This window comes from Raphanus sativus, chromosome 6 (genome assembly GCF_000801105.2).
Source record: "Raphanus sativus cultivar WK10039 chromosome 6, ASM80110v3, whole genome shotgun sequence".
NCBI classification, from domain to species: domain Eukaryota; kingdom Viridiplantae; phylum Streptophyta; class Magnoliopsida; order Brassicales; family Brassicaceae; genus Raphanus; species Raphanus sativus.
The window spans coordinates 45,116,509-45,129,673 of record NC_079516.1 but is presented as its reverse complement, the minus strand read 5'-3'; the positions used below and the strand labels follow the sequence as shown (position 1 = coordinate 45,129,673).

Sequence of the window (13,165 nt, the reverse complement as noted above, 5' to 3'; positions counted from 1 at the left end):
GTGCCTATTTGTTTCTACTAGTTTAATCTCCTTAAATTTTAGATATAAAGGCGACTGTATTAGTTTTTATTCAGTAATTCGGTCCTGATTCGCATAGATGCTCTTGAGTCAAATTAAGCCTCTTAGGCGTGAGTCGTGACCAATTGGACTCTCTTTAGCGTTACCGAAGCTTTTAACAAGAACAGCAAGTAAAGCACTTTGTACAACTTGTCAACTACTCAACAAAGTTTACTTATCCAGTTTCTAACTATCAGTTGTATCTCGTAAAATTTAGCGATTTTAAATATTTTGGGGATATATCAATAAAAACATCTGCATCGAAACCTAAAAAAATGAGTTATATATATTTAAGAACGCATAGAATAAGTCTCAATTTATAGCATCACTTTTAACATTTTTCATTGGCAACTAATATGGATTATTTCTAAAAGGGCGTGGAACCTATATAATAGTCTGCCTCTTTAGCTTTTAATTTTATACGAAACTAATAACTGAAAAAATTGAACTTTTTATCTTCAAATAAAAATTAAAATTAATAGAGGATGAAATGATCGTGCAACTTTTATTATTCTCAGAGAGAGAGAGCAGAGCTTAGGAGGAAATTAGTGGCTCAATGATACTACAACATCTTTCTTTGTTAGGCTGGTCTTCTTCATCACCATCTTCTTCTGCTGTTTCTGAATAAACAAAGCGTTGTTGTTGTTGGCGGCTAACAATTAGAGCTTGACTCTCCCAACTCTTTCCCATCACAACCAAGTAGAGTCCACTAATTATTAGTATTGCCCCAATTAATCTGACATAAACCAACCACAATTTATATAAGCACTTAGTTATATACACTCTGGTATTTTTGTAATTAGTGAATTAGGTTAAGGGTAAAATAGTAAATAGGTTAAATAGACGCTGGTTATTAGTCGCGGCCGCGGGATTTTTGGGCGTCTGACGCAGGTCCTAGCGTTTAGACGCAGACGCAGACACATGTACCGGCGTCAATGAAACGAACAAGCTTGCTGCGAAAATCATTACCGCAGACGCAGACGCCGGACATGCGGCAACCAAACGAACAACACTATAATCGTTAAAAAAAAGTAAGCCTCAAGCAAACGAGGAGACATATGCTCTAAAACTTACCTGACCAGGAAATGATCATTTACGGACAAGTAAACTACTAGTAAAAGTTGAAAACATTGGAGTTCAATGTCTTACAACAAACAAAACAAAACATTTACACCAAGAATTTACGATTTGTACATTCAACAAAGGTCGATTAGCTTGGTTGGTTAGGCTAGGCTTGGAGATTCGGTTTTTAGTTCAATTTCACTTTGGTTAATTCGATTTTGGACTTCAAGTAGCCAAATAAGAACCGTCCAAAAATCGGTTTGGATTGGTTAGATTTCAGTTTACATCGGATAATTATGTTAGAAATTGGATATAGTTCGGTTCTTGTTATATTGTATCTAACCTATCCAAAATAACCAAACTATCCGAGTTACTCAAATAAAAAGTATATGAATTATTCGACAAATATTTAAAATACCTTTTTAAAAAAAATTGAGTTTATAAAAGATGTTTAATTTTAAAATTTTAATTAATGAAATCTAAACATTTCAGTATCAAGTTTAAACGTAACTAAATAACTTTTGGATTTATAATAGAATTAAAATATCTTGGTTATTTAGAATCTATATAAGTAATAGTTTAAATATATATTATATTTCGGGTATTAAAGTACTAGTTCGGTTATCAATTCGGTTTCGATTGGATCCGGTTATCTGCAATATTTTAAAATAAGGACCATTTGGATTATTATATTTTGTAGTTAGGTTTTGGATTAGATAATCCCGGATCAGTATAATTTGGTTTTTTGGTTCCGGTTAATTTGCCAAGGCCTACTTAAAGCGCCGTGCAAATACAAAGGTTGCAAGTTCGAAATCTGCACGAGTAACTAATTGAATCATTTTTTTTAGTATTTGGATGTCACAAACATGTCAGCATCCCTGGGTGAGACAGCATCCATACCTCCACTTAAGATTTGGACACGTGACAACAAAAGAAACCAGTCACACAAAACAGACCAATGAAAATCATCACCTTATCCCAATCTTATCTCTCTACTACGATTATTACTCTTTTAGTCTTTACTTTACTCTGCCTCGGACCAAGAAAAACAAAAAAACAAGAACTATCTGAGAGACACTTTGCGGCCATGGCAGCCTCTCTCCAATCCTCCGCCACATTCCTCCAGTCTACCAAACTCTCCACCGCTCCTTCTCGCGGCAGTGCTCTCCTCCGGTCGACTCAGACGGTCGGCAAATCATTTGGGCTAGAGACTTCTTCTGCACGCCTCACTTGTTCCTACCAATCTGACATCAAGGACTTCGCCGGAAAATTCTCGGACGCTGTTAAAATCTCCGGATTCGCTCTTGCAACCTCTGCTCTCGTTGTCTCGGTGACCAACTTTGTTTTATCACCCACTCTTCTTTATCACTTATTCATAGATAAAGTTCATTACGATCATAGTAACTAAACACACACAAAAGAAAAAAATAGTTTATGTGTGATAAACTGGTTCTGGCTTCGTTGCTTGCAGTATGTACTAAAAATTGTAACTAAGTGACTAAACCAATAACATTTAGCATAATAGTATGCGTTAACCTACTAGATTCATAATATTCAGTTCATGTATATGCAATCACTAGTAACAATTTGTAAATGCTCACACACCTAATTTGATAGTGATATGGATTTAGGTATTATAATATCATATCGCCATCAGTTTGTTGAACTTTGTATCTTTTTTTTTTGTGGTGGCATTAAAAGGGAGCAAGTGCAGAGGGAGCTCCGAAGAGACTCACTTATGACGAGATACAGAGCAAGACATACATGGAAGTTAAAGGAACTGGAACTGCCAACCAGTGCCCAACTATTGACGGTGGCTCTGAGACTTTCTCCTTCAAGCCCGGTAAGTACGCTGGCAAGAAGTTCTGCTTCGAGCCTACTTCCTTCACCGTCAAGGCTGAGAGTGTTAGCAAGAACGCACCTCCTGACTTCCAGAACACCAAGCTCATGACCCGTCTCACTTACACTCTTGACGAAATCGAAGGCCCCTTCGAGGTTTTATTTTTGCTTCCACCGCAAGAAAATACTTCTTTTGGTTTAGGTTTAGGTTTTTTGATTGATCGATTCTTTTTTTTTACTCGAGAGCAGGTTTCTTCAGACGGAAGCGTGAACTTCAAGGAAGAAGACGGAATCGACTACGCTGCAGTCACAGTTCAGCTTCCAGGAGGCGAGCGTGTGCCATTCCTTTTCACAGTCAAGCAGCTTGACGCCTCGGGCAAGCCAGACAACTTCACTGGAAAATTCTTGGTCCCTTCATACCGTGGCTCGTCCTTCTTGGACCCAAAGGGTCGTGGTGGATCCACAGGATATGACAACGCCGTTGCATTGCCAGCTGGAGGCAGAGGAGATGAAGAGGAGCTTTCAAAGGAGAACGTGAAAAACACGGCAGCTTCGGTGGGAGAGATCACTTTGAAAGTGACTAAGAGCAAACCTGAGACAGGAGAAGTGATCGGAGTGTTCGAGAGTCTTCAGCCGTCGGACACTGACTTGGGTGCCAAGGTGCCAAAGGATGTGAAGATCCAAGGTGTGTGGTATGGTCAACTTGAGTGATCAGATCATATATATGTTATTATCAAAAAACTATTCTTCTGTTAATTGTATTTGATGATAATGAGAATATCTTTTCATGCGTCCTTCGTTTTCCCCTTTTTATTAAAAATGCACATGCAAAATACCAACTTTCATTTATGTATGGTCTCAATTTCTATACTATTATTTGCGAAGTAATTTTTTACAACAGAATTCTCATGTTAAAAGTTAGACAGGTTAATATCGATATTATCCTTGATAAATTTGTATATATAATTAAAAACGAAATTATATTAATTAGATTAATTTTTTTATAAAAATAAGATAATTCTTATATACTGTGTTGTTATCTTAAAATAAAAATTTCTGTTATAAAAGTTAAAATATAATTTATATAACAATTTCTGTTGTAAATAATTAGAATATTCTAAAGACAATATCATAGCCAAACTTATACACTATAATTTAGTAATAAATATTAAAATATTATATGTTTATATTATAGTTTGGTTTAGTAATATTAAATCTATGCAACATAAATTTGGCACTCTATTTCCATTACATGATATTTCATGTACTCATGGTTTCTATTTAACCGTAATTTATTTTCTTTTTAGTTTTTGGTTAGAATATGGAGGATCCTCACTTTTTAACTTTCTTAGATCGACATTCTCTATAAGAACTTTTTAGCTAAACATTTTAGATTAATTTATTTTAAATATGAATTACTTTCATAGGGTTGACTAGTCACATCTCTAAAGATATTCATTTCATTCCGTTAGTTAATGTTATTCAACAGTGGCATCTTCTAAAAAATTTTGTTATTTTTTTGAGTATCTAATATTTTCAATATTTTATCTTTGTTTTTCATAAATTTCTTATTGATCGGTATTTTAAAATAAAATATAAAATAAACTTAAAGTAACTCAAAATAATTTTGAATACGCGTATAGTATATTTTGCAGATTTGTGTATAATAAAAAAATACATAGTTAATAAATGTTGGAGAAAAATTGTGCACAAATAATATTTTTGTAAGGAACTCAATAGTCCGCGCGAATGCGCGGATTTCTTTAGTAATAATAATAGAAAGAATATATTATGTTAAATTTACCTCATGTTCACAGACATCACAAGATATGTTGTGATAAGTGGCATCAAGTAATAGTGATAGTGTCTCTTCTGGTAAGTTGGACTTGGTGCTGCTGTCCGTCACGTGACCGTGACCGCAAGCATAACATTTCTCAACTACTTTCTAGAAAAAATAAGAAAATTAAGCAATGAACATAATATGTGGACAAAACAAATGACAAAGAACTCATCTCAAATTCTTCTGTAATTGTCCATATATGAAGCACTTGAAAATCCTAAATGGATCTCCAAATAATTATGTTGTCGGATCTAGCTCAGCTATTAAAACATCCAAGGATGCCTTAAAATATCATCTGACTCTGTGTCCTGTACCATGCCTATTCTTCAGTTCAACGATAACTTCTTAATTCAATATATGTAAATTTTTTCTACGGAGACAGCATGCCAAGCCTTGAGATGGAATCACGTGAAATTGGGCCCCGATAAATTTTCTAAATTAGACAAGTAAAAATAATTGAAGCAACAGAAACACAGAGACAAAAGATCTAAAAAAAAATATTACTTGAACATAAGTAAACACTTACGTCAACAATGTCGGCAAATTCCGAAGAGCACTGATATTGATCTATGATTGGCTGATCCTCCAAATAGTGAATAGCCCTCTCAACATTGGTGAAACATCTCACATCGTTAAGGACATGTACGCGATTCGCATCACTGGGGCTTCGAGGAACGTAGTCCCTGCACCGCCTAGTATAATATAAACAGAAAGCAATAAGTCCACTTTAACATAGAAAGAAAGAAAGAAAATGATACTCTTCAAGAAATCGTTCAGAGCAAAAGCATTAAAGTCTACATAGATAACACAATACAAGACAAACAATAACAATTATATACAGCTTTTTGCATGCCGTCCAACATAAGAAAATAGCACTAGACCCTCATATAATTTTGGGAACGTTCTCATTAATGCCACATTCATGCAAAATAAAAAGCAGTGATTAAAAAAATAAAAAATATTAGAATATCAAGGTAGGTGACTCTTGTATCTACTAAAAGGGTCCAAAAGAATCTAACGGGCCAAGAACACTGATGGGCTCCACTCTCACATGGCAAGTCAGTCGGTCGGTCCCTAATGTATAACCCACTCCGGAGACGCGAAACTTCACCGGCTAACTCAATCTTGTCCGCTTTGCTGGTCACGCCTCTGTTCGCCACGTGTCCCGCTGCTCCTTCCTCTCTCATTCTTCGCCACGTTTATCTCTCCTTCTTTCCCGAAATACCCTTCACTCGAGGGTCCGTTCTGTAAAATCATGCGGCAAACAATAAACCAAACCCCGAACTATCATGTCCCATTGTTGTTACTACACGACAAATCCGATGTGGACTCAAAGATTCTCGAGGCTAGTTGTCTTCTTCTTCCTCGCTATTCATATATAAAAACTCGTCCCGAGGTCGTCTCTTTCACAATACATCATCAAGCTATCTTCTCTTACAAAGAGCTCTCTATACGAAACCTCAAACTCACGAGTCAACTCATAGAGTTCCTTTTCTTTTTTCCAAAAGACATAAACAGGAAAAATGGGAGCGTGCGTATCACGTGAAGGTATGAGTGGAGATTCGGCGAAGCTAGTACTGTTCGACGGGACATTACAAGAGTTCTCAGCTCCGTTCAAAGTTTGGCAGATCTTGCAGAAACACCCGTCGAGTTTCGTCTGCAACTCAGACGAAATGGACTTCGACGACGCCGTTTCAGCCGTCTCCGGCGACGAGGAGCTCCGATCGGGGCAGCTTTACTTCGTCTTACCGCTGACGTGGCTCAATCACCCGCTGATGGCGGAGGAGATGGCAGCGTTGGCTGTTAAAGCGAGCTCGGCGTTGACCAAGAGCGGGGGAGTCGGTTGGGTTGCCGGCGGCGACGGCGATAGCTCCGTTACGGAAGAATATGGTAAACCGAAAAGCAACGCCGGAGTGGAGACAAACGTAGGTGGCGGAAGAGGTTGTGGGAAAGGGAAGAGGAAATTTATGCGGAATTTGAGCACGATCGCCGAGTAGGATCAGTTAGTTTATTTTGAGAAAAAAATGTATAAATTGTAATTAGAGACGTTTGACTTTCTTCTTTTAATGGAGTGTCAGAAAATAAATTAGCAGAATTTGAGAAATGGGCACAAGGATGATGATTCCAATTTCCAATCTTCATACAATGCAATGTTCCGTAGGTTAAATTAATTATCTCAGACTTAAAAGTTAAAAGTTCGTCTTAACAAGTTGATGAATCCCTAAATGTTCTTTATAACGGGCAAATCAGTATGTGATTAAAAAAAAAAAAATCAGTATGTGATTATTCCTAGAGTTGGTCAACTATACTCGACCGAACTAACCGCAGTTGAATCTAAAATAGTTTTGAAAATTAAGGCGCGCGCATATTGAAAATGGTTATGACTGACTATACGCTATAGAACATGAAATTTTCAGTGTCTTTGTTGAAACTTGTATGCAGAGAGAAAGTTAGTTATATAGTTCGGTGGTTTGGATATACAAGTCACTGATTCTAAAAGTTTACTAGTTTGATTTGACAAATTGGAATATGTGAGGCGAAGAAGGCAGGAGCATAGGCCGTATCACATTATTGGGCCTTTAAAACAAACAAAAGAAATTTAACAAGGCGTTGAAGCTTAGGATTCGAATATAAACGAAGAATTTAGTGGGCCGTTAACCACACGTGCGGGGTCCATAAACAAGTCGTGTGGAGAGATTCAAAAGCTGTGCTCAAGCCATGTGTAGTAAATAGCCAATGGTTTGAACCACCTGTGCTATAATCATCCGGGGATTATTATTGGCCAAAAGCCATATTAGAAGAAAAACATGTATTTACTAGAAAAATTTAAGAATCGGCCATAATACTATGAGTTTCCTTTCCTTTCCTTAGTGCTAAGTAACTGTGAAGAGACAAGAAGATTCAATCATCCAGACGAAACACAACATTATCGTAATTAGATGGTAGGGATAATCATAGACAACGATCTTCTTATTTACACACTGACCACACATTATATGAAAAATCTTTGTCAATGAACTTTTTTTTTTCATTTGGCAGCTTCTCTAAGAATAAGATATCTGAATGTAAAGCTGTGTGGGATCCAATCAATGGCCTTGCGTGATTTACTACTACCAGAATGACACTTCTCAAAACATTTTTTCGAAGATTCCGGTATACTCCGGTTAACCATCTCCGTCAAACCCGCCGAACATAAACCGGAATCTTTAGCAAACGTTTCCACAAGCTTTGGCAGTTGGACTTTCTGATTGCGTAAGCTTAAGTTCATTCTTATGTAGTCTTCTTTCGACGTTTCTAGCTCTTGCTGGATCCTCTTTGGTGTATATACACGAACCTGTTTCAAACAAAAGACAACAATCAAGAAGCAGAGACTTCAGCACTTTTAAATGGCATTGATTAGTTAAAAAGGGTTCCAAAGATTCTCTAAGTGATAAAAGAAAAATACCGGGGGATCGGAGTGGCTGCCTGAAGTAAGTGCAAAATGTAGGAGACGTTCTGGATGATCTATTGCGTAAGCTAATCTTTCATCTCCCGCTTTGAACTTCTTTGAAGCAAATAGTAGTCTAAGCCACTATTAAGAGAAAAAGAAAAGGTCTGCTTACATTTTAAAGTTTTTGTGCATTGAAGCCAACATTTAAAACTTTTCTTATTTCTTCTCAAACTATACCTGTCCAGGATGAGACATTTTGCATCCAAGAATTGAGCTTTGTATTGCTTCCGCGCTAACCGTGTGTCCACCAATGTTATATGCAGCCTTTTAAAAAAAATATGCAAATTATAAGACAGAGAGAAAGGAGAGTGGTCATATTCATGCGTGTCTTTCTCTGTGCAAAAGATGTTGTTACCTTGAGTAGCAGTAGCACTCTCTTCACATTGTTCTGTGGAATCCCATAAGCTAAAAATGCCTATAAAGAGATTTTAAAGAAACTGCCATAAGAGTCTAAATAAGCGTTTAAAAACTGACACTGATTGTTTTGAAGAAAAGAGAGCTTTACATGCATCACAAGTGCATTGTGCACGTTTATCCAGAACGCCAGTTTCTCCTCATGTTTCAACTTACTTGGATCGACTTCCTCCAACCTACTGATAAGCGACCTGCAAGAGTTTAAACATATCAAGATCCCCTAATTCACACACAATCAAATTCTACCCACATCAAGCTCAAAGCGAGACTCACTTGAAGTTCTGAAGAAGATCTTCGACCTCACTGGCCTTTTTGGCGTCTCTGTAAATGCAAAGCACTTCAACCATGTTGCTGTAAGGTCCACTGAAGTCCTTTTCTCCTTGTGCATTGAAAGAGTTGTCTAAACGTACTACATCGAACGAGGAGGAGTTGTTTCCCAATCCAGGGCTCGATGTATCGTATTGGTCAGAGGGCGAGAATGCACTCGATGATAAAGATGAGTTTGGCGATGAAAGCCCTTCATGTAGTACAGAAGGTGCTGGCTCTGCAAGCTTGCAGTATATTTCTGACATACACTTGACCATTCCTTCAGACAGCTTGTTGGGCGTCTCTGGAACATGATCTGAGATCCGAGTGCCAAGATGTTCAGCTAGACTGATTAGATTTTCTCCATTCTTCACGTACAATGGCTGGGAATGGCAAGAGCGGGTGGCTTTACTCCAAGAATCTTCTGGAGAAGCTTTTCTACTCTCAAATGATGAACGCTGCGAGTGGCTACGGTGAAAACTGGACTCCATTTCTGTTTGCTTTGGTTGATTTTGATCATCATCGTCATCAAGCAAGGGATCATCGTCTTCAGAAAAGCCTAAACGCCTTCTAGGGGTTGTCACAGGAGGAGGAGACTTTGGCTTCTCCTTCTCTGAATTTGGGGATACAGAAGAGATTTTCTGGTCAAAGGCTTTTCGATATAACGAAAGAAGATACTGTTCTAAATGTATAACTTCCATCTCCAGAACTGCAATGTCTTTGATCAAATCAATAGCTGGCTGAAAGAAGAAAGGAATAAAAGTACCTTCAGATGCACAGAGCTCGTTTCCAAAAAGATATAATACAGTTTTGGGAAATGCAAGTGACTGCTGACCTTTGGCATGGGAATGTCGTTTGCTTCAGTGAGCATGTACGAAGAAGCTGTTCGATAGCCTAACGCCTTTTCAAATGCACAACGAACCTTAAACTGATCTTGTAGTCTTGTCTCGAGCTGATCAATCTGTGATTCCAACCACAGGAATAAGGATGATTACCAAGTAAAAAAAAAGCGTACAAACACATTACCTCTTGCTTCAATGAAGTTTCTGTGATTGACTGATACTGATTAGGCTTGTCTTTGGCTGATTCATTTGAACGACCCATGTCCTAAACCAAGTCAGACAAATTCCATAAACGATAACCTGTCTCAGAAGAGGTTTTTATAAAGATAAAAGAAACTGCTTCGGACTCTCTAATTTAGAGAGTTTAGTTTCTAACAACTTAATACCAGAAAGGAAATTCGTTTTTTTTTTTTAAATTAAAAAGTATAAGACAAGTAAGAAGGATACAAAGAAGAATAGCGAAGCATTTGTGTAAAGGCAGGCTTTCACAAAAAAGATGCAAAAGGAAAAAAAAGCAGCTTGGGGTAGAGAGAGAAAAAAGATACTTATTAGTCAAAGAAACATAAAGATAAATCCAACAAGGTAAGAATCATGTCTCAGCTTCTTAGGCTGTTCTTTAACAAATACCAATACACTTTACAAAAAGGCAAAGAAAGTGATTGTACTCACCAGCTTGATGCGTTGAGAGGCTTCAAAAGAAGTACTCGAAGAAGGTTGATCTCCCTCAGCTCTTTTATTTTTTTCTGGAAAGCTGGCACTGTGCATAAAAAGAGCAACTAATAAGGATCAATGGAAACAACATGAATAAAGGATACTCAAGAGATTTTATTTTACCTTTTGGAAACAGGTTTCATGAATATATACCCATACTAAAAATACAGAGTTTCTATTCTTTTCACCACCACATACACATTTAACAAGAATTTCTTTTAAAATCCATTTTGTATCGGAATAAAGTTTTCATTAATTCTTCATCCACTACACTAGCAAATTTAAAAGTTTTAGCAGACGCATTATCTTGTTCAGGACCACAAAAGAAAAAACTGTAATTTAATCAAAGGAAAACAGAAGATCTGAGTGATCCATAACTCTCAGATTTTCAAGTGACCAATAGCAGCAGCAAGGCATTCAATTAACAGACAAATAGGGACACATTGAGAGCAATCTAAAACATTAGATAGAAAAAGAAGTAGTTGTTGAATAACTAACAATAGAGTGGACAGTTAACCTTTTTGAACGCTTGTGGCTTTGGACCATCCTCAAATCCAACATATTACTACCTCCACCACCACCAACTCCAAATCCCATTTGTTTTGAAAAATTACCACAAAGAATCTTTCTCCTTATCAGTCCCCAGAGAAAACAAAAGAGGAAATGCTTCAAGAGATCGAAGCGGAAACCGCATAAAGCCCTTTCATAATAAGAAACTCCAGCTTTAACTTTTAAGCGCAGATAGCCTGAAAAGCAGGGTACTTTTGTGGAAAAGCCAAGTGAATCTTCTCACCTGTAAAGACACCAAAAGGATACTATAAAACTTGCGAAACTTCGATTCTTAAGCGATAAAGGAGGAAGCTTTTAACGTTAAAAAAGGACAAAGTAAGCGTGGGTTGGCTATATGGCTCATGTTTCAGGGAAGTGGTGGTAAGAAGAAGAGAGATCGACTCACGTGTCAAAACAAAAAGACAGTCACCAGTGTGTACAAGACTCCTCCCCACAAGTCCCAACCAAATCGGAAAAAAGAGAGAGCTAGAGATCTACATAGATAGTTAAAAATAGACAAAGTGACAAAAGTGTTTTGCCTTCAAAAGTTAAGTTACTGTGGGGGCTAATTAAGGTAATCAAACTAACTAAACATAATGAAAAAAAAAATCTGTAAACTACTGATAAAAGTTTAAATAGTATTATACAGAGTGTACATGTGTATTAAAGTAATACCCAACTTTTGAATATGTTTTATCTTGATATTGCCCTATAATTTGTAATTAGACTAGCTGTTTCAATATCCATGAGTTTTAACCACTAAAGACTAACATGATAATGAAAAAGGAATATTTGTTTAACCAATTTGTGGGTTTTTCTTATATTCTTGGGCTAGTTGGGCAAACAAGTCGGAGTTGTTGACCGTCCCTCTATCTCCTCCACAGTTCTTTCTTGAATCACATGGCCCCATTGGCATGAAACTATATTCTTTTTTTTAATTCTTTTATCTTATTTAGCTATATATATATATATATATATATCTTGATACTCTTTCTATTCATATTATTGACTTGGGTGAAGAAACTTCAAATAATGTTGCAGTAAATAATATGAATAGAGGCCAAGAAAAGTTACCAGATGGAAGCAGCGGCCATAACATAGGAGATGGGTTCAGTCAGACATTTCAACGAACACTTAATCTGCCTGCGATAAAACCCAATATATCTCGTTACTGAAAAGCCAAAATCCACTAGCTAAGTATACGTTAGATCGGTCCACCAGAAACCAAGGACACGGTAGAATGTATCCAAAATATCATAAAAATGATTAGTAGTGGGGGAGTGGGAGCAAGGGATAAAAACTTCCAAATATAAGTGGCTCAACAGAGTAAAAGAAACAAGGAAGAAGACACAAGTGAAAAACTGACCTCAAAAGAAATGAAAGTAAAAAGGGCTAAAGTAAAACATCACACGTTGGAAGAAGATGATAGCTTTTGTGCTCTTGTGACTTGTCTCAGAGATAGAGAGAGACGGGGAAAATTGACAAATGCGATGTCCGGAAAATTTGTTTTTGTCTGAGAAGTCGGCTTCTGTGTGTCAAAGAATCACACTCTCACACGAGAAAAAGGGGTATTTTCAAAATAAATAAAAAATTGTAAGGTGTGGACGCATAATAGACTTTGCCGTCCTGCTCTTCTTCTCTCTCTAGATTTTTTTTTTTGGATCGATTTCTCTCTATAGATTAGATTGTCTTCACATTTTAAACTATATTTTTAAAGAAAAAAGAAAGCAAAAAAAAATCTCAACGTTACGTATCCGATCCGATGTTTTGCATCGTGTAGATTAATTTATCTGAGTTTTTGTGAGAGAGAGTAGAGAGTTTTTTTTTTGTCAACGAGTAAGAGTTTATCACGGTAAAGAAAAAAAAGAGCAAAAGAGAGTCTTCTTGGTAATGGTAAACATTACCTTTGTTTGCTGACAAAAAAAAAACATTACCTTTGTTTTGGAGCTTTACCCACTCGTCTCCTCGATTTCAGAACAACGTCGGACATCAGCTCACAAAATACAAGATATGCATGTTTTCTTTTTTGGTTCGTTTCGTCCTTCGAATCATTTT

General features: G+C 36.9%; 3 protein-coding genes across 8 annotated transcripts; 2 read left to right on the top strand and 1 right to left on the bottom strand.

The window, feature by feature from the left end:
* Positions 1–2,141: 2,141 nt before the first annotated feature.
* LOC108805657 (oxygen-evolving enhancer protein 1-1, chloroplastic) lies at positions 2,142–3,752 on the top strand. Its single transcript, XM_018577591.2, has 3 exons — positions 2,142–2,449; positions 2,821–3,114; positions 3,208–3,752. The coding sequence occupies exons 1-3, from the start codon at positions 2,207–2,209 to the stop codon at positions 3,667–3,669; spliced, it is 999 nt and encodes a 332-aa protein (XP_018433093.1). The 5' UTR covers positions 2,142–2,206; the 3' UTR covers positions 3,670–3,752.
* Positions 3,753–6,222: 2,470 nt separating this feature from the next.
* LOC108810272 (uncharacterized) lies at positions 6,223–6,902 on the top strand. Its single transcript, XM_018582394.2, has one exon. The coding sequence runs from the start codon at positions 6,322–6,324 to the stop codon at positions 6,793–6,795; it is 474 nt and encodes a 157-aa protein (XP_018437896.1). The 5' UTR covers positions 6,223–6,321; the 3' UTR covers positions 6,796–6,902.
* A 796-nt stretch (positions 6,903–7,698) lies between these two features.
* LOC108806243 (uncharacterized) lies at positions 7,699–13,165 on the bottom strand. 6 transcript variants are annotated; one of them, XM_018578300.2, is made up of 13 exons: positions 12,477–12,763; positions 12,185–12,253; positions 11,517–11,604; positions 11,079–11,354; positions 10,520–10,607; positions 10,035–10,115; positions 9,844–9,969; positions 8,976–9,748; positions 8,794–8,893; positions 8,644–8,703; positions 8,466–8,552; positions 8,244–8,369; positions 7,699–8,132 (listed from the first exon to the last, which is right to left on the bottom strand). In XM_018578300.2, exons 4-13 carry the CDS (start codon positions 11,156–11,158, stop codon positions 7,827–7,829), a joined length of 1,827 nt encoding a protein of 608 aa, XP_018433802.1. In that variant the 5' UTR covers positions 11,159–11,354; positions 11,517–11,604; positions 12,185–12,253; positions 12,477–12,763; the 3' UTR covers positions 7,699–7,826. The 6 variants fall into 6 exon arrangements, with proteins under 6 accessions (XP_018433802.1, XP_018433801.1, XP_018433800.1 ...); XM_018578299.2 differs by lacking the exons at positions 11,517–11,604; positions 12,477–12,763 and adding an exon at positions 13,045–13,165; XM_018578298.2 differs by lacking the exon at positions 11,517–11,604.